Source organism: Nyctibius grandis, chromosome Z, assembly GCF_013368605.1.
Source record: "Nyctibius grandis isolate bNycGra1 chromosome Z, bNycGra1.pri, whole genome shotgun sequence".
NCBI lineage: Eukaryota > Metazoa > Chordata > Aves > Nyctibiiformes > Nyctibiidae > Nyctibius > Nyctibius grandis.
The window spans coordinates 96,234,403-96,254,095 of record NC_090695.1 but is presented as its reverse complement, the minus strand read 5'-3'; the positions used below and the strand labels follow the sequence as shown (position 1 = coordinate 96,254,095).

Below are 19,693 nucleotides of genomic sequence, written 5' to 3'. Positions count from 1 at the left end.
GTTCTCCTCTGTTGGAGGGGAAGCAGAGGAAGGGAGGCTGAAGCAGGACTTTGAGGTTTGAGTGTAGGGCTTAAGGCTGTGGGGTGTAATTGGCTTGAGCCAAGAGGTGGCTCATCCTGGTCCTTCTGTGAGCTGCGGGAGGTCTGCAGCTTGGTGGTGGGGTAAAGAGCTGATGCTGCTGGTATCCAGCCTTGGTTGCTGGGGCAGGAAAGAGAGGGAGAGAGGATCCAAAAAAAAAAAAAAACCAACAAACACCTTGAACTTGGAGAGGTGATATAAGGGGGGTTCTTGGAAGCTGCTCTGAGCCACAGGTGTTGGCTGTAAGCCTGGAGGGAAGGGGAAGAGGCACCACCTGGGTGTGCTCAGCCCTGGGTGTGTTCATGCACAGTTTGGCTTTAGGGGGCCCTTGGTGGTGTCTGGCTGCTCTGAAAACACCTCTTGGTCTTATCTGTGTGTATGTCTGTGGCTCTCTCACTAGGAGAGGTTTAGAAATGGTTTTAGCTGTCCCTATTTAATGTTTTTCACCTGGCAATCTTTGCTAGTAGCTGGGTTTCCAGGAGACATCTTTGCTTAGTTAAACCTGGTCATTTCATCCCACTGCATGTGACCTTGTGTCTTTCCTACTGGTGTAGGAAGCCAAGCTGGGTGGTGTGGTGGGGTAGGAGAGTAGGCTTGGATGTGGCTACTTGCTGTTAAATCAGACCTTAAGCTGATCCTTTTGGAGGTGAGAGGCCTTGCCAGGCTTGGGCACTGTGTCTAAGCCTAAAAGCCCTGGGATCAGAGCAGGAGGAAGGTGGTGTTGCTGTGACCATGAGAAGTGGTGTGTCCAGCTTCCCTGGGGGATTGCAGCAGCTGTAACTTTCGTAGCTTGGTGTTAAGGGGTAGTTTGTGCTTGTGCTGCAGCGTGTGAGGATCCTGCGGAGCTCTGCTTAGGGCAGGGGACCTCCAGCATCTCCCTTGCTGGGGGTGGTGGGGGAGAACATATGTGGCACAGGCTGCTGGTGGGAGTGTGTGGGGGGGTCCCAGACCCCTCTGTGGATGGAGGTGGATGCTGCTGGTGCAGTTGTGACCTGACACTGCTCTGTCCTGAACCCCAAAAGCACGTGAAGGTTTTCAGCTGACACCTCTCTCAAAACTGCCAAGATGCCATTTGGGAATGAGCAGAGTGAGCGGATGAAGAAGTTCAAGAATAAGGGCAAGGATGCAACTGTAAGTACCCACCTGTGCCATCCCCTTTGAAAAACGTCCCCCACTGGGAGTTTCCCTGCTGGCAGGAGCTGATGTGGAGGCTTCTGAAGGGCATTTGCCCCTAAATCTACCTGTATGGGGTAGCAAAGGGAGGGGGTAGCTCTGTTAGCTTTTGGGGATGTGGTATGCAGCTGGTCGGGCTGTGAGGAGTGTGGTGGCACAGGCGAGGGGTGGGGACATGAGTTGTGGGTGGGTGACTGATCTGTGCTGGGGAAGGGAGATGGTCCAGCCCCTCCTGCCGAGCTCTCCACAGCAGTTATCCCTGCAGAGAGGGGGCTGGTATGGGATGTCAGACCATGGGACCTGTCAGCTTGCTTTAAGCCAGTAGAGGAGATGAGGCTTTACCTTTCAGGTTCAACAAATCAACTCTTAAAAACAGCCAGTGGTTGCTGGTTCCTCCAGCAGCCTGTGCCCTTGGGAGGCATGAAGGGAGAGGCTTTATCCTGTCCCATCTCCTGTATAACTCTCCAAGCCATAGCAAGGAGCTGCCTGAGAGCAGATGCTGGCTCTCTGCCTTCCTGCTTAGGAAACTTGGGCCAGAGGGTTACAGAGCTGAGATGAGCTCCATGGGGGAATTGGGTGATGCAGACACCAGTGGGGTGGTTCCCTTCTCCTTCCCACCAGACCCTGCGGAGGCAGAGAATGGAAGTGAGCATTGAGCTGCGAAAGGCCAAGAAGGATGAGCAGATCCTGAAGCGCAGGAGTATTGTGTTCAGCTTTGTGCATGCGAGTGTCTCTCCAGCAGAAGACAAAAATGAGGTGAGCACTGGGTGCTCTGCACCCGGGCAGGTCTGGTGCTGCAGCACATGGCTTGTGGAGTAGGTATAATCCACTTAGACCCCTACCAAGTCCAGCGCAAGTGACCTGGGTTAAATAGCCAGTGCCATTCCTGATTGCCATTCCTGGTGTTGGGGGGTGGTTTGGACTGCCCAGCCCTTTTTCTGTGTTATTTTCCATGGAGATGACATCCTTGTGGCTTCCCTCGATGGCAGGTAGAGCAGGCTGGTGCTCCAGCTCGCTGGGAGCTGGCGAAGCTCCTGTCTGGCTCCCTGTGCAGCGAGGGGTAATTACTGAGCTCGGAGGCCCATTATGGTGTGTCAGTGCCTCTTTCCGTGCTTGATTACAAGGATTAGTTGCCTCGAAGGCTTTTGTGGATTCTCTTCCTCTGCCTCATCTCGAAACTGTGTTGCATAAAGAACAGACGTTGCTTAGATATGAAGTGGTGACTGACTTGGGTCTAGACAGCTGATTGACTGCAGAGATTAAACCGGAGGGAGCCCTGGCTTGCATCTGACTCTGAATCATTCCCTGTGACACAGATGAGTCAGCTGTCCTTGGAGGACATCGTTGAGGCTGTGAATGGGAGCAACACGGAGCTGCAGCTGCAGGCGACACAGGCCACCAGGTATGCTGCCTGGCTGCTCCGCACTGGGAGGGAGGTGGCTGATGGAGCTGTGGTGGGTCCTGTCAGCAGAAGGCATTCCTTCCTGTTTGGAGAGATCTCTGAAGACATGACAAAGGGGGGAGGAGCCTGATAACCCAGACTGCCCTGAGGGACATCATCTGGTGCCTGGTTTGTGCCTTGTGTGCCTTGCTTGGCTCCATTGCAGTCCTGGGCAGTGCCCATGGCAGGGATCTGTGTGGTTGAACCCAACCAAGGGGTTGGCTGTGGCTCCTGGAGCTGTTCCCCTCACTGTGCCTGTGCTGGGGCAGGGACCACATTGGCTCCCACCAGCTGGTGAGGTGGTTGGGAAGAAACCAAGTGCCAAAGGCTGGGGCAGAACAAGGGCTGGAGAGCCACTGCTGAGCAGGGCTGTCCCCTCCTGGGTGGGGGTAGGAAGGATCACAGGGTGCCATCATCACCCAGCTGGCAGCAGGGATGTCTCCTGAGGGTCCAGGAGAGGTTGCATCCCTGCTGGTGCCTCCTTGGCTGGCTTGAGCTGTCACATCAGCAATCTGCCCCTGTGCTGCGGGACCAGTGCTGTTCCCAATGGCTCTGAGGACATCTGCTCATGGTGAGCAGATCAAAAGCTTTGCTCCCAAGGTGTTAACCAGAGGCTGGCCAGAGCAGACCCTTCCTAAAGAGACAAGTCATGACTTGCCTCCCTAATGTGCAGAGCTGGCTTTCTGCCTGCCCAAATCAAGGCTACCCATGCCTGGGTCTCAGACTCCTGCAAGGTGAGGAGCATGGAATGATGTTGTCATGGTCCCAAAAAGATAAGTGAATTATCACTGCTGTTGCTTCTGCATCTTCTTCTGCAGAAGCCTCCCTATGGCAACTCCTCTGCCAGAGGGTTTGCTGACATGGGATGCTGAACAAGCATCTCGTAGAGGTGCTGCTTCCTTCACAGGCCACAACCTTGTACATGGCCATGGGGTTATGGTCTATAATGGTGCCACGCAGGGCTTCTCATGGCAGGCTGTGTGGTGTCCTCTCTTGCAGGAGAATGCTGTCCAGGCAGAAGGACCCTCCTATCAATCAGATCATCGATCTGGGGATCATCCCTAGACTGGTTGAATTCCTGACCCATGCTGACAATGCTCCTCTGCAGTTTGAGGCAGCCTGGGCACTGACTAACATTGCCTCTGGCACCTCTGACCACACCAAGGCAGTGGTGGATGCAGGTGCCATCCCAGCCTTCATCTCCCTCCTGTCCTCCCCGCACATGCACATTAGCGAGCAGTCTGTGTGGGCACTGGGCAACATCGCAGGTAAGCAGAGGTCTCCAGGCCTGGGGGCATGCAGAGGGGCACTGCCTAAGCCAGTGCTGGGGAGCTAAAAATATTATGTTCCTCAAGATAGCCTGGTCTCCCTGCAGCTTTGTCTCCAAGCTGCTGCCCCTGTTGAAACCCTTCAGTCCCTTTATGTGGCCTGGCAGCCTTTGAGACCCCACGTTGGTTCTGCAAGAGGATTTTGGCCAAAGCCAAGTGCAAGACTCCATCCTGCTGGGATGGTCTAACCCACTAGTGTTGTCAGTAGGGAGGACAGAATGGGTCATGTCTGGTTAGCCTGTCACTAACTAGCTGTGGTGGCACTCCAGTCTGCCTGGTAAATCGTCCCCACCTGAAAATACATAATGGTGTGTGGCTGGTGAGGGAGCCCAGTCACCCAGCCCTGGTGTGTGCCTGCAGGTCTGGTTGCTATTTGATGTTGACTGTCTTGTGACTTGGGCAGATGCAATAAAACCCTTTTCCATCTGTACAGGTGACAGTGCTCTATACAGAGATGCTCTTATCAATTGCAATGTGATTCCTCCCTTGCTGGCTCTGGTGTCTCCTGAAACTCCAGTAAATAACCTTCATTTTCTTGACTTAACAGCTCTCAGTCACTTGGGTAATGGGTGAATGGTGGTTTGTCATCTGCCTGATAAACAACAAGCTGTTTGTGTAATTGAATGACACCCTGTCCTAAACTGCTTTTAATGACCCTGCCTCAGCTATATACAAAGCTGGGGAGGTCAAGCAGACAGTCTTCAAGTCAATGTGATGTCTTCTAGCCCTTAAGAAGGCTGCTTCTGGCTACTGGCTAACATTGAGCTGTAGGGACCAGAAGCAGGGTGCTACCTCTTCCTCATTAGTTACTGCAGTGAGGATCTTACACCTCCCTTGTGTTTCAGGTTGAGTTCCTGAGGAACATCACATGGACACTGTCAAACCTCTGTAGGAACAAGAACCCCTACCCTCCCCTGGATGCAATGAAAAAGGTGCTGCCAGTCCTCATCTGCCTCATGAAACATGAGGACAAGGACATAATTTCTGACTCCTGCTGGGCAGTTTCCTATCTGACTGATGGCTCCAACGATCGCATCCAAATTGTGGTGGATACAGGGATTCTCCCAAGGCTGGTGGAACTCATGGGCAGACCGGAGTTGATCATTATGGTAAGAAACAATGGGTAATCTCTAGCCTCTGTTCCCTTAATGTAGGAACATCTGAGGAGAGGGAAGGCATGTCTCCTTATATATGTGGCTAGTGTGGTGTGCTGTCTCCTCAGACCACAGTATTGGTTGCTTGTTTGTCAAGCCACTGCTCTGTCCAGCTTGCTGCGGCTGGCAGCCTGGATAGAAACTGTAAAGCTGCTTAGAGCAAAATAGGAGGATGATGGGTTTGTAAATACAGCAGTAGCCACCAATGATGCTTTCCTGATTTGAAGGGTTAAGCACTTGGGGATCTTGATGGACTTTCTGGCATGTATCCCTTGAGGTAAGGATTCTCCTCATCTCCTTTAATCTCTGTCTAGACTCCAGCTCTCCGTGCCATTGGGAATGTGGTCACGGGGACTGATGAGCAGACCCAGGCAGCTATCGATGCTGGTGTCTTGGCTGTCCTGCCCCATCTCCTGCGACATGCAAAGCCATCTATACAGAAGGAAGCTGCGTGGACGCTCAGTAACATTGCAGCAGGACCTAGCCGGCAGATCCAGCAGCTCATCACCTGTGGGTTATTGCCACCTCTGGTGCAACTGCTTGATAAGGTAAGGGGTGGGTGCAGTGCTGTACATAGCTGCTCCAGAAGCAATGATGAGGTTCATGAGGTCCATGATGCCTCATTTGTGAAGCACTCAACATGTGCCCCAGAGCCAACTGAGCAATCTGTGTCAAAGTTGTTGAGATCCTTGGAACAGTCTGGGCACTTGGACTTGTCAGTACACCTGCATGAAAGCATGGCTTGGAGCTGCTCTTGGCAGCTCTGCCAGGTGTCCACCCATTGCTCAAAGCGCTAGGGAAGGTGGGGGGCTGGCCCAAACTGAATACAAGGGAAATGGCTGTCCTCACTGCACGCTGATCTTAGAGGGATGCTAAAGTTTGGGAGTACCTTCACTGTGCTGCTCTTCCAGGGGGACCTCAAAGCTCAGAAGGAGGCTGTGTGGGCAGTGGCCAACTTCACGACAGGAGGCACTGTGGAGCAAGTGGTAGAGCTTGTCCAGTCTGGGGTCCTCAAACCTCTGCTCAACCTGCTCTTGGCCAAAGACAGCAAAACTATCCTGGTCATCCTGGATACCATTTCAAATCTCTTCCGGGTAAGTTCTACAATCTCTTGCATCCTTTCCCCAAAAGAGCAGCAAGGTGTGAGCCATTGTGTGGCTAGAACAGCTCCTACAGCAGCTACTTGCAGGAGTAAGAGTTAGACTTCATGTTGTCTAACTTGTTCTTGGACACTCTTGGGTTGCCCAAAGGGATTGACAAGATTAAGATCCCAAAGTGTTCCTCATCTCCTGTGACTTTAGTCTTCTTCTGGAAAGGAAAAGAGGTTATGTGTTAATCCCTAAGCTGGACAGAGGTGGAGGTTTTGCAGAAATGTAACTGCAGAGAAATCAAGTGGTCCTGGGGGCATTTCAGCTCGGCTCCCTGCCAGCTGATGTCTACATGTCTCTCACTTGAAAGCCTGTTTCTTGTAGCACCCTTGAACCAGTGAAATGGCTTTTGCAAATGAAGTAGTGGGTGGCAGGTCACACCTGCTGCTTCTTGGTGTGTGGCTGTGACTGAGCAGGGTTTGGCTAGCTCGTTTGGTTGGCAGTCAGGCCACTGTGCAGTAATTCCAGCAGGGACTGATGTTTCATATGGACCTGGGATCAGGTAGGGACTGTAAATGCAGGGACTGTGGTCATTTGACTTGTAGTTCAGGGTATTACAGTAAAGACCATCTCAGACCTGTTACTCATATGAGGTTGTATTTTCCTGCTTGGTTATCTGATGTTACAGGCAGCTGAGAGGCTGGGAGAGACAGGAAGGTTGAGCATGTTGGTGGAAGAGCTTGATGGTCTGGAGAAAATTGAAGCCTTGCAAACCCACGACAACAGCATGGTCTACCGAGCTGCGCTGAATATCATAGAGAAATACTTTTCTGGTGAGGTATGTGAGCTCTTGCTGTTTCTTGTGTGAAAATATGAAGTTATGACACACTGGAATGAATTGGACTTTAAAGATGCTGAAATAGGGTTGTTTTTTTGAGACCTGTATGTGATGAGAGTAGTCCTTGCAGCTTGTTCCAGTTGCTTTTAAAGATCTGTAAAAGCTCAGAGTTGTCAGCTGATGAGTTGCACAGCAGATGTGGATGCCTCGATACCATCTTACTGCTGGAATTTAAACTGGCATCAGCTGGAGTTACTGCAGTTGCTGATATGAATACCAAATGTGGAGAAGCTTCCTCCTTTGGGGGTGAGCTAGCTTGTCACTGAATGGAAGCTGTGCTGTCACTTGGCTGATAGCTGTGCTCAGGTTTCGTTTGGATTACTTAACCATTCTCATGCTAATGAACTTATGGAAAAAGAGTATAGGACACCAGCTAGCAGTTGCAAGAGTCTCATGACTGTCACAGATGCTATGCTTGGTCCTAGCCTTAGTCTCGCAGATGGGGAAACACCAGGGAAGAGGCTTAGCAGTTTGGCAGATCTCAGAGCTGAGGCTCAGTCTAGATGTGAACTGCAGCAGCAGGGAGCAAATGTCTTAGTCCTCTGCCCAGAACAGGGTCTATGGGATGTCCCTGTGAGAGGGTGTGGAGGAAGCTCTCCTACCCACCAGTGCCTGCCTGAGCGGGCTGGGTGCTGGGGCAACATCTCTTCAGGTCCTGGCTTGGTGCTGTTCCAAGCAGACTATTTAATTTGAGGGAGTTCTGCTACTCTGGGCACTCTTCTGCCTCTGGTGTCTGAGCCTGGAGACTTGGCTGCTTTTTGTGTGTGAGATGCAGGGATGCTGCAGCTCTACAGTGTGGTGTAAAGATCAGGAGGACTTGGTCTGGTCTCCAAGGGTCCTGTTAGAGTGCAGCTGATCTCTTCTGCTGCTCTAACAAGCTGTTTAGTGGTTTTTAAACAAGAATGAAACAGTAAGCTGCTGTAAAAAGCTTCAGGCAAACTCAGGTGCAAAAAGCTTAGGTTTGTTAAGATGTAGGACCTTTGATGGCTATCAACTTCCTCCTAGGAAAACTTGGATCTGCAGCCTGGGACTAGCCAAGATGGACTATATGATTTCTCGGTGGAGAAGCAAGACTTCAACTTCTGAAGACGAAGCACTACACAGCTCTGAGCTGGGGGGTGAAGGTGTTTTGGTAGAGCTCAGACATCCAAACCAAGAGGAGCAAAGATGCTGAGTCTTTTTACTTTCAAAATTTGTCAATAAATTGCACTTCTGGCTTTGTACTCCCTGCTGCCTTGATTTTTTTCTTTTTCTCCTTTCCTCATAAGTTGCTGTTGCAAACACTATAGACTCTTTTCCATAGTGTCTTAAGGCTCTGCAGAAGTGTATTGGAGCTCCTGGGCATGCTTTCTGGGTGCAAAGCACAGCCAGAAGCTTTCTGCTAGCTCCATTAAGCTGCTGGAGAGTGGGGTGTTACCACCCAATCCACCTGGGTCTCTGCTCAAACTTCTAGGCTTGACTCTGGAGTGGCTGAAGCAGCTCTGAGAAGCTGTTCAAGAGGTGTTTTCATGAAGGTGAAAAACACCTCTGTGTGAGAGGAGATGCTTCTAGCAAAGGAAATGGGCCAGGGGAAAGTGGGTCACTGTTACCCCTGTGTGTGCTATTCCACATCCCATGGAAGCATTGAGGTCTGGACAGAGGAGCTGCTGAGTAAATGCTGGGCCTTTGGCAGGAAGGCTGTGTTGGAGGCAGCAATGGCAGGGGGAGCAATCCACCTCCCACTGCAGCCTCCCAGATGCTATCCATTAGCCTGGAGCCCATTGATCTGGCTCTGCCTAGAGCTGCCCTTTAATATTGAGGACCTGTATTTCAGGCTTCCATTGCATGTCCCTGCCCCTTCCTGAGGGGAGTCCTCCCACTCTCCAAGCCCTCTGGCTTTGGTCTCTACCTGCAGGCTGAGCAGAAGGTGATGATGGAGTTGAGGTGACTCTTGAGTCCAGCTTGCAGCAAGCTCTGGTGCCCTGTGTCCATCCCTGCAGCTGTATGTACCGCTCTGCTAGCGGATGCATTGCACAAACATGATGTCCCTCAGGTTCATAACAAGCTGCTAGACACTGCTCCATCCTTGTAGTGTTGGTGGGTTGTGGAAGGTTCTGCTAGGACCCTTCAGTCCCCAGGGGTTGAAGCTATCTCAAGGGCTTTGCTCCATGCAAGATGGTGGTGGCATCTTCCTCCTTGCTCTGGGGGAATTTGACTCTTCAAAATGTCCCTGGGTGGGTTCAGGGCTTTGCTTCCTCAGATGCAGTGGGAGGTGATGTGACAGGTAACTTAATCTGAAGGGAAAATATTTTTCTCCAGGAAGCAGAACCTCCTCTTCTACCCTGGCTCTGTTCATCAGAGGATTTATGCATTTCTCCTCCAGGCCACCTAGGAACAAAGGGAGGGAGGTAGTTAAAGTCTGGTTGTGCTCTGTGCCCTGGGAGGAGGCATGCAGCCCTGATGGTGTGTGCCAGAGCTGGGTATCACCTACTTAATATTAAAAAGCTGGGACTGCTGAATTGCAAAGTGCTGCTTGGGATTTTTTTTCTTGGATCCAAAACTGTGTACTTAAAACTGTGATGAAGCAATGCTTGAACATGCAACTGAAACAAGTACCTGTGAAAATCCTTTGTTTGTGCCCATGGGTTAACACAAAGAGCTCCAGCTCGGCTGTGTGCACCTTCCCAGTGCTGACAAGGCTGATGCAGCATCTAGGAATGGTCAGATTTCACCAGGTAAAACGAATCTGAGGCAGGTGCTTCCTCAGTGTAAATGGAGACGCGGACCGGAGCTGGGGTCTTCACGGTCACGCTGACTTTGGACCGTGGTCCAGCATGGGGCATCCCACGTGGCTTTTCCCACAGTCGGGCAGGGCTGTCCCTTACCAGTGCTTGGGCAGTGGGGCTGCTGTTTGCTGACGCTCTGCTGACTTAAATTAATAAGAGAAAGGGCAGAGCTATTTGACTTTTTCCCTTCTTTCCTGCATGTGCTGGAGGTGAGCCCGGGGTAGATGGTGTTATGTAGAGCCCTGAGACTAAAACTGCTGTCATGTCCTTAAGCTGTAATAAAATAGTGTCCCTGTAGCCCTGAATGCGATGAAGAGAAAAACATGCCCTTTGTCTTAAGAGTATTGGTCTGTGCCTGCTGTCCTGTGCTGCAGGGCAAGCCAAGGGGAGGTGTTTGGGGCAGCCCCGCTGCTGTCTGCCACGGCAGCCGGAGAAGCGGGACGGCGGAGGCTGCTGGGCTCTGTCTGCCCGCCGCTGCGTTGTGGGCGTGCGAGAGACCTGGGGCATCTGCTCGCGTGGTTAAGGGGAGCTGCTCTCCTCTGATCGCTGCTGGTCCCGGCTCTCCTGGGAGTCAGACCTGGCAGCAGCTGCTGTGGCAAATTTGGCTTCGGTGCTCTGCTCCAGGGGGTTGGAGCCACCCACTTCTCCCCATGGGATGGGACATCCGTGGGGACCAGCGAGGGTGAGATGCTGCTGTGCTACTTCCCCAGTGCTTCCCCAGAGCAGCTCAACCTCCCTCTAGAGATGCATAAAAAAAGTAGTTTTTCTAATTAAAGCATCCTGCATCCTGGCCCCAGAAGGGCACGGCGACGGCTGCTCGGTCCCCACGTCACTGGAGAGCTGGAAAAGGTGCTGCCAGTGCCAGTGGTGGCTGTTTGTCCCAAATTAGGACCCAATTAATTTATGCACGTGAAGCAGGGTCTCTTCTAAAGCACTTTTATGCCTAATTGTTCATTTCCTACCGCCACAGGTGCACCCCACAGCTTCCCCGGCACCGCGCAGACTCGGGTCTGGCTTTGCAGGAGCGGGTGGAAGGGGGTTTCTGTGCCTGTCCCTGAGGCTGCAAACCCAGGGCCTGCAGGAGCCGGTTCAGGGAGCTACGTGAGCCCGAAAACCGGTGGTTGGTGAGGAGGAAGAGGAGGTGGGAGAGATGGCTTTGGGCAAGCCGGAGAGGAGGCAGGGGCTGCCTGGGGCGGGCACCATCCCAGTGCGGGGACCAAGCCAGGTTAGTGCTGCAGGGCAGGGGAAGGCTGGGGAGGGGGAATTTAAGGAAGACTTTGGATGGGGAAAAGCACTGCCCGACCTTCCAGATGTGCTGCTGCACCTGATGCTTGGCATTTTTTAGCAGTTCATAAATCAATAGTTGGAGTTGGATCATGAGAAGGACAGAGGGATAGGGCACGGCGGAGCTGGTGGGCAGCAGCACCCGAATTTAGTGGCAGCTAGCCTGCAAGGAGGGGGACGTGGGGACATGGGGACGTGGGGACATGGGGACCATTCAGGGCAGGGCCTGGGGGCAGAGCGGGTGGTCCCAGCTGCCCAGGGCTGCAGGCGTTGCTCCTGCATGTCACCCCCATGCACCCCCATACACCCTCCATGCCATAGCTATGTCACCTCTATGCCACCTTTCATGGGACCACCCCCCAGACACCCCTGTGCACCCCTCCATGCCACTTCTCTGCATGTCACCCCCACGCCACCCCCAGGCATTCCCGTGCACCATGCATGCCACCCAATATGCCACCCCCCCATATCCCCTATACACGCTCCGTGCCACCTTGCGTGCCACTCCCATGTGCCCCTATACACCCTCCATGCCACCCTCCACTCCACCTTCCATGCCACCCCCAGGCACCCCCGTGCACCCTCCATGCCGTGCTGCGTGTCACCTCTGTGCACCCCCCGCCACCCTCCATGTCACCCCCACGCACCCCTATGCACCCTATGCCACCCCCCCGCACGCCACCCCCAGCGCCCTCCCCGTCGCCAGGGGGCGCTGCCCACCTCACAGCCCCGCCACCCGCGCATGCGTCCCACCCACCCTCCGACCTTCCCATCATGGCGGCGCGGTGAGGCCACGCCGCGCCGCGCGCTGACGTCACGGCCCTCCGCCGTGCGCGGTGGGCGGGGGGGTGGGGGTGTGGCCAACGCGATCTCCGCGGCCGGGCCGGGCCGGGCGGGCGGCGGTGGCTGAGGCGAACGGCGGAGCGCGGAGGTCGAGGATCGACGGCATCGCGACGAGCGAGCGGGGCCGTATGGGGGGGGTGCGTGGGGCCGCCGGTTGATCTCGGCGTTGGTTGCCGCCGCCTCCCGGTGCGATGTCGAATCCCGGTACCCGTCGGAACGGCTCCAGCATCAAGATCCGCCTCACAGGTAACGGAGGGGGGCGGCGACGCTGTGTGTGTCTCCCACCTTGGGGCCCGGCTTCCCCTCCCCTCACGCCGCCAGGCCGGTGAGGGGGCGGCCGCCCCTTCCCCGGCCTGGCGGCGTGAGGGGAGGCCGGGCCCAAGGCGGGAGAGGGGGAGGCAGCGGTGTGTGGGGAGGCCGTGGGGCCGAGACGGCGGCGACCGAGCTCCGATCGTTAACTTTTATCCGCCGTTTTTCACTCCAGCTTCTACTTCCGTGGGCCGGTGGAGCCTCTTTTAATTCTTATTTATTTATATTTTTTTCCCTGCCCCCCCCCCCCTCCCCCGGTGTGGACTCCACCGGTTGCTTCAGCCGTCTTGGGCTGACAGAAATTGGGGCGGGGGGGCCCCTCCTGGGGTCTCTTCTGCACCTTCCCCTTGTGGGGGGTCCCTCTGACACCCCCAGCAGCCTGCCCCTTCCTGGGGTCTCTTCTGCACCTTCCCCTTGTTGAGGGGGGGTGTCACAGGGACACCTTCCTCTTGGAGGGGGTCCTTGTGACCTCCGTGGAACCATGCCCCTTCCTGGGATCTCTTCTGCACCTTCCTCTTGGCGGGGGGTCCTTGTGACCCACCCCCCCCAGCAGGCCAGGACACCCTGCGCCATCCTGGGGTCTCTTCTGCACCTTCCCAGGGAGGATTTCCAGGACCACCTTTCCCGCAGACTGGCTTTCAGCAAACCCTTTCATAATTTGCCTTGCTTCACTTTAGTTAATAAACCCCCCCAGTCTCCCCTGTGCCGAGAACTCTGTTACTATTGAGAAAACATGCATTTAGTTGCTTTTAGCTTTTTTTTTTTAGTGTTTTTTTTTTTCCTCCTTCCGTACAACTTGCCTTCGCTTGGCAAATCACACATTCAACTTCTGAAGTTCCTTCCTCGAGCGAGAGGTGACACCAAAAGCGGTGTGTGTCGTGCCTCCCGACGAGGCCTCTGCGAGGGTGCATGTACAGATAAGCCAACTTATGTTGCATCCTGAAAGATCTGGATTAAGTCTTCTGGAAGCTGCTCCGGTCGATGCCGTGACTGCTTCTTTAATGGGAAGAGACACAGTTTCTGCTGCTCTTTCTGAGACTGCTGTGTGAACTGTTAAGAAATAAGGCCAAATCCAATCTTTCAAAGGCAACAGGTGGAGGCTTGGAGATCTCTTGGGCTGAAGGAACCACGGTGCTGCTCCAAGTTACTGGCATTGATCTATACAGAGCTGTTTCTGTAGGTGCAGAAGACACTCAAATAATGAGAAAACGGCATCAGTTAAACTTCAGTTACAGGTTAACTTGCTTCTGGCATATAACACAATCAATCAGAAGCAGCTTTTCAGAAAAAACCCTCGTTTTCTTTTAATCCTTTTTTTGATTCTGCACTGCTTGTGCTTTAGAAGACCGAAGTTTGTGAGGATAATGTAAATCTGAAAATCCTTTTCTTGGACGTGAGAAGGCTGAAAATATTTTTAGGGTGTATGGATGATGTTTGATCTGAAATAGATGTCTACTAAATGTCAACTCAGCCATTAATGTGGCTTATTTTTATGCAAGTCGGTCGGTAAAAATGTTGTGAGTTCAGTAACTTACGCCGTGGTCGTAGCCCTTCTGCTGAGCTGGAGGTTATCATTTGAATAACAGACAGAAGCTGTTGGTTTTAATTTTAAGGATGAGTGCTGCATCAAAATGCCTTTTTTTACTTTTAGCATGCACTAGTCTTCTCTCCTAGCTGAGAACACTTTCTGGAAGAGACTGAAGTTTCAGTTTATTGAGCAACTTGGATTTTTTTTTTTTAACTCTTTTTTTAACTGTACTGAAGAAATCTCCTGCTTGCTCAAACACATCTTCTCTTTTTACAAGCGTGAAGCCTGGGTGGTGTGACAAAAATTGCTGTATTTAATCAAAAAATAAATTGCTTTGGGAGAGGTTTAGCTTTAGAATCGTTAGGCAATGCTGTATTCTTGGCTTCACTGGAGACGAGCTTGCTGACTTACCTGTTTCAAATAGCTGTAGCTAGCGTGGCTTTTGTTTTCTCATCTGCTTTGTCGTCGGGAGATTTGAGCAGATTTAAATCAAGACAGAGGAGCTCTTCTGTTATGATTTACTACCTGTGTTTCCTGTGATTAGAAACCATTTATGTTTTGCACTACTGAGAATAGCTGTGTAAATACCACTTAGTCTGAAGGTGCCAGTGAGCGTTACTTTGTAAATGGGAAGGGAGCAGTGGTAGAATCTTACATGCCTTTTTAAAGACATAATTTTGTTTTCCATGTAGATTGGGAAGGTATTTGTATTAGCAGCATGTTGGGATTATTTATGTGAATATATCTAAAAGTTTTGAATCCTCTGATGATTATCAGAAATTATCTTCCAGTTTATACAGGATGGTGTCAGTCCTACCCTAATAATGAAGTAAAATGGCAAATAATGCATCCTGTGTAGAAATATATTATAAAACTAACATCAGCAAGTAAGCTGGATGGCAGGTTGAAATGCTGTTACGTCCTATGGATCTCAAGCATGCTAATCTCTCGTCGTATCTCAGTTTCTCCAAAAGCCTGTTCCTCATATTTCCGTTGGAGCTTTCACCACTGCTGGCCACGGAGGAGCCAGAGATATTTGTGGCCTTGCCTCTTGCTGCTTGGAGCAGTTCTAGGCAAAGTAAGGTAAAACTTATTGTTAAAGTCTGTGGTCTCTTCATATCTGTATGGTCATCAGGGTAGTGCAACAGTGGCAGAATTACCAAAACAGGGATGGAAATAATAAAGTGATAGTGTGAGTGCAATCAAGTCCACTTGGGACCTGCTGGGTCAAGGAAGAACACAATCCACAGGCCAGGGGACCTTCGCAGAGCACATGTCCCTTTTTCAGTGATGTGCCTCTGTGAAACCTTTGTTTGCTGCTGCAGTCGCTGCTCCCTGGGGAGGTTCCAAAGGGTTCATCATCTCCAAGGCTTGCACGCATCTTGCTCATACTGTTCTGTCACCCAGAAGTACTCGTGAAAACTGCAGTCTCATTGTGATGGGTATCGGAGACGTTTCAGTTCCAGGTAGCTTGCAGGCAAAGGTTGCAGATGGGATTGGAAAGACTGTGAAGAAGTGGACTAAGCATGTAACTTTTTTATCGAAAAGAAAGCTGCAAGTTGTGTTCTGGCTTCATCAGTACTGGCTTTTTCAGCAGTGTCTCAGCTGAGGTGTTAAAAGCTGGCTGGCTTCTGGTACCATTGTGGAACTGAGAAAAGATTGGGAAGGAAAAGGCATTAGTTTAAACTTTATGGATCACTTCATAGAGGGAGCAGGAAGGGGGGCGGATCTCGTGTGTTAGGTCAGATGGCCGTGTCGAGGGCTGATGGCTAAACCAGTTTCTTTAACAGAAAAGCAGGAGTTGGTATAACAGGAGAATACAAATAATCATCACCAAGCATCTCACTTAGCGTGGTCCGGAGTACTCAAGAGTGTAAGAATGCGTTCCTCAGTGGCAGACCTGGCCTGGGAAGGTGCTGGGCTGCTGCTGGTTGTTGTGGTTTTGGAGGGAGGGTGTAGGTGAGAGCCCTCCAGGGTGTGAGGGGGAGGAAAGTGCAGTGTTGAGGCATTGGGGAAGAGTGAGGAAGATGAGGAGGAAGTGGGTGGTTTCTGTGAAGTGAGGGGAAGAGTCAGAGGTGTTTTATAGGTGGCAGGTTTGATTCCTGTAAGAAAGGTGGTGGTGCTTAGCGGTGGCAAAGAAGGGAAAGAGGAAAGAGGTGATCCTGGACGCCACTTTCAGTTCACTGTAGTCAGCACAGTTTAGGGAAGTCCCATCTGCACAACCTGACCAGTTAGTAGCTGGTAAATGGGTGGCTTTGGGTCTTTTTGGAGATACGCATTTGTAATTTAAGGAATACAGAAAAGAATACAGTGACTTCAAGTAGAAAATAAAATATTACGTTACCTTAGAGCAGTGTTCGTGTAGGATTCTTACAAAGGCACAGGTTAAAATGCATCACAAATGTCAGTGTGTTTTGCTTCCCTCTCATGACTGATGTTGTATTGATCAATGCAGCAAAGTTAACTGACTGATCAATGGCAACACTAATATTGGTGACCTGGACAGTTTTATGTCCCGTGTTCAGAAACAATGAATATCTGCGTAGGGATCTCTGTATCAGACATCGTAAATACGTCATAGGCTGTCTGTAGTTTTATGTTCATTCGTTAGAATGACTGTGGGTTACAGGCTAAGAGCGCTGGTGCAGGAAGGCAGAAAGGGCTGGCTGCTCAGCCCAGCCTGCCTCGGCGTTTGGAATTCAATATTGGAATATTCCCCAGTTCAATATTGCAACGGGGAAACACGGTGGGAAGTGGCAGTTTAGTAGCTCCACGTTTATTTTGCATGGTGATGTGGGAGTATGTCGAAATCTACGTCTCGTTGTTTTCTTCTTGTAAGGATTTTCTCCGCTCCACGTCTTCTGGGAGCGGGTTGCCCGGTTGTGGTTGGAGCGCCGGGCTGGAACTCGAGGCTGAGCTTCGCTGCAGATTTCCTGTGCGATGCTGAGCGAGGGGCTTCATCTTTCTCTGCCTCTCTTCCCCGTTTGTGTTATGAAGTAATAACATTTTCCTGAAGGTAAATTTGTGAATGTTCAGAGGCCCTTGGATAGGGATGGCAAAGAGGCTTGGGGCATATAACTATGGGGACTGTAACAAAGAAAATAAAATCTTGCTTTCCTGGGGGGAAGTGGAGAGAGCAGCCTTTGCAGCTGGCCAGCTGGCATCTTTGGGCTGCCGGAGTGGGAATCCAAAGAGCAGCCTTTTCCTCTGGGCAGGCTATGGGTAGTGAGGCTCCCTTTTTTGTTTCTCCCAGTAAGTCAAAGCTGTGCCAGCACCATTGTCCTGGTGGAAGTAAATTAAATCTCCAAAAGGAGTTTGTTTGAATATCCCCCTCAGGAAGGGAAAGTAGAAACAATAACTACTTTATTCCTAACTTGAAACTTTCTTTTCTCAAATTAAATGCCTTCATATAAAGAAATGCAATTTGGGATGTGGTTGTGCAGTTACTTAATGATTTCTTCTTTTTCATTCCATACTACCCAGCAGACTAAGAACAGTTTTCTCATCCATTTCCTTAAATGGCTTTATCACATTTCTAAAATTCTGTGGCATCATACTTTCTCTTTGTGTTGCAAAATTAGGCATCAATTCCGGAGCAGTATAAGCAGTGTTTCCAATTTCTCAGCAAGGAAGTTGATTTTACACCGCGACATTACGTGTGCCAGGTAGCTGATCGCTTACTGACAGCAGCTTGGGGACTGCTAAAGCCACTGTAAAGAAAGATAAACGAGACCCCTCGGTTGTTTCTGTAGCTGGCTGGAGGTGAGCGTGGTGGGTCACAGGCTGAAGAAGTACTGCGTGGAAATACTGTGTGTGTGTGTTTTGGAGGTTTATCTGGATCGCTGCCCAACTTGAAGCACGTCCAGTAAACACGCTTAAAAGTTGGATTAATCTGGTTAGATTACTTGCTGCTATTTATGGTTCTAGAGTTAATTACTCACGCGGCTGCCGTGTTGGTTTGGGCCGTGTTGGTTGAGGTAGCGTGATAGGGCAGAGTAGTTTGGAAAAGATGCGGTTAAATCAGTCGGTGTCGTGTACTTGTGAAGTTTAGAGATGTGCACAGCAGAGCAACTGATTTAAGACTTGAGTGAAGAGAATATTAAAAAAAAAAAGGCTAGAAGAGACAGTTGCATCTGCCATCTTTTTCCCTAAATTAGGAATTGAATCTCTTTTGTTATGTTTTTCATAGAATCATAGAATGGGTTGGGTTGGAAGGGACCTTAAAGCCCATCTAGTTCCAACCCCGTGACATGGGCAGGGACACCTTCCACTAGACCAGGTTGCTCCAAGCCCCATCCAGCCTGGCCTTGACCACTGCCAGGGAGGGGGCAGCCACAGCTTCTCTGGGCAACCTGGGCCAGGGTCTCACCACCCTCACAGTAAAGAATTTCTTCCTAATATCTAATCTAAATCTCCCTCTTTCAGTTTAAAACCATTCCCCCTTGTCCTTTCCATTATGATTCCTCTGGAAACGGTCAAAATATTACTGTGAAAAGGACCAAATTCTGGAGTATCGTTGAAAGATTTTACCTGTATTAGTGTATTGATATTTTTCATGAAAACTGATGCTGATTTATTCTCCCAGAGTGAAACAAGCTTGTATTACCCTGGTACTGAAAATGGTTGGTTTTTTCCTACACCAGCAGTTGGGATGGGGAAAGGAGTCAGTGAGATCTTGAGTCTCGAGATACTTGTTGAGAACCACTACGTCGTTTCTCCTGTTGTGGATCTGTGTAGGTTTTAGAGTGTGTGTCTGCATCAAGGTCCTCGATGCTCTTGCCAAGGGCAGGATGCCTACTCTGTTGACGGTGAGGACAACACTACAGTTGATGGACTTCCAGCATTTTTCCCTTGATACCATCTCACCTTCTTTAGCGTGTGTATTGGAAAGCCTCAAGTTAAGCATGCAGGTAGTAGACATCGAGCACTTGTGTTGCAGCTGATAGTGAGGAAGCTGCACTGCTCTCAGGTTGTGATGTTTCAGGTGCTTACAAATGAGTTCCTGCAGCTACTGCTGCAATAACTTAAGACGTTACCTCCTTTCTAGTCTGCTGACCCCCATTGCCAAAAATTTGTCACCCACCATGAGAAGACTGGCGGAAGAAAAGCTGTGCTCATACTTCAGCTGCTTCAGTGCAAATTCGTAAGTCTAGCTCAAGAATTTAAACTAAGGTGCTGGACTTTGAAAAGCTGAGGTGTGAGCATGTGTTGCCTTCTGTTGGGAGTCGATTTTGGGAGAGAAAAACAGAGGAGAGAGAGAGAGAGCAGTTATTTCTTAAACCACACAGCAAGCTTTGCTAGAGCTTGTTTATTAGTATATATCAATTTACTAAATAGTTATGTAATATTAATGTAATATAAGAAGAAACCTGCACGTATGTTTGTTAAAGGAGAGTCAGTAGGTCCCTAACAGGTTAAGATGCAACATGTTTTTAAACTTTGTTTCACAGCTCTTTGAAGGGAAATTCAGTGATTTCTGAGAGAGGATCCCCGGGGATATTTTTCTGTTTTCCATCTCTTTCTTTGTGGAAGTCTTAAAATGCAATGGGAGGACATAGCAAAAACATTGAAAGATTTTCTTTCAAATATTCTCTTATGAACTTTCAAATATTCTCTTATGAAATATTCCCTACGTTGGGAATATTTGGGGGTGTAGGAGCTGGATGATAAATTTGACGATACTCTCGTTGAATTGGCACACTAAGCATGCATGCTGTTTTAGAAAGAATCTCTCCACAGGGCTGTAATAGCTTGATGCCTTCCTCTTCAGTAAGTCATTTTTGTCAAGTTAAAGGCCAAAATTC

The 19,693-nt window shown here is 50.4% G+C and overlaps 2 protein-coding genes across 5 annotated transcripts in view; both read left to right on the top strand.

Annotated features, from left to right (window-relative positions):
• The first annotated feature begins 1,143 nt into the window (after nucleotides 1–1,143).
• On the top strand, nucleotides 1,144–8,246 carry KPNA7 (karyopherin subunit alpha 7). Its single transcript, XM_068422625.1, has 10 exons — nucleotides 1,144–1,209; nucleotides 1,873–2,007; nucleotides 2,568–2,653; nucleotides 3,692–3,960; nucleotides 4,454–4,536; nucleotides 4,866–5,129; nucleotides 5,489–5,722; nucleotides 6,086–6,268; nucleotides 6,951–7,100; nucleotides 8,166–8,246. Exons 1-10 carry the CDS (start codon nucleotides 1,144–1,146, stop codon nucleotides 8,244–8,246), a joined length of 1,551 nt encoding a protein of 516 aa, XP_068278726.1.
• Nucleotides 8,247–12,104: 3,858 nt separating this feature from the next.
• Nucleotides 12,105–19,693, top strand: part of SMURF1 (SMAD specific E3 ubiquitin protein ligase 1) — a 47,578-nt gene continuing 39,989 nt past the window's right edge. For all 4 annotated transcript variants that reach the window (XM_068422542.1, XM_068422539.1, XM_068422538.1 and 1 more), the window contains exon 1: nucleotides 12,105–12,298. In XM_068422542.1, coding sequence (XP_068278643.1) covers nucleotides 12,244–12,298 — 55 coding nt within the window. In that variant the 5' untranslated portion in view covers nucleotides 12,105–12,243. The remainder of the gene's footprint in view (nucleotides 12,299–19,693) is intronic.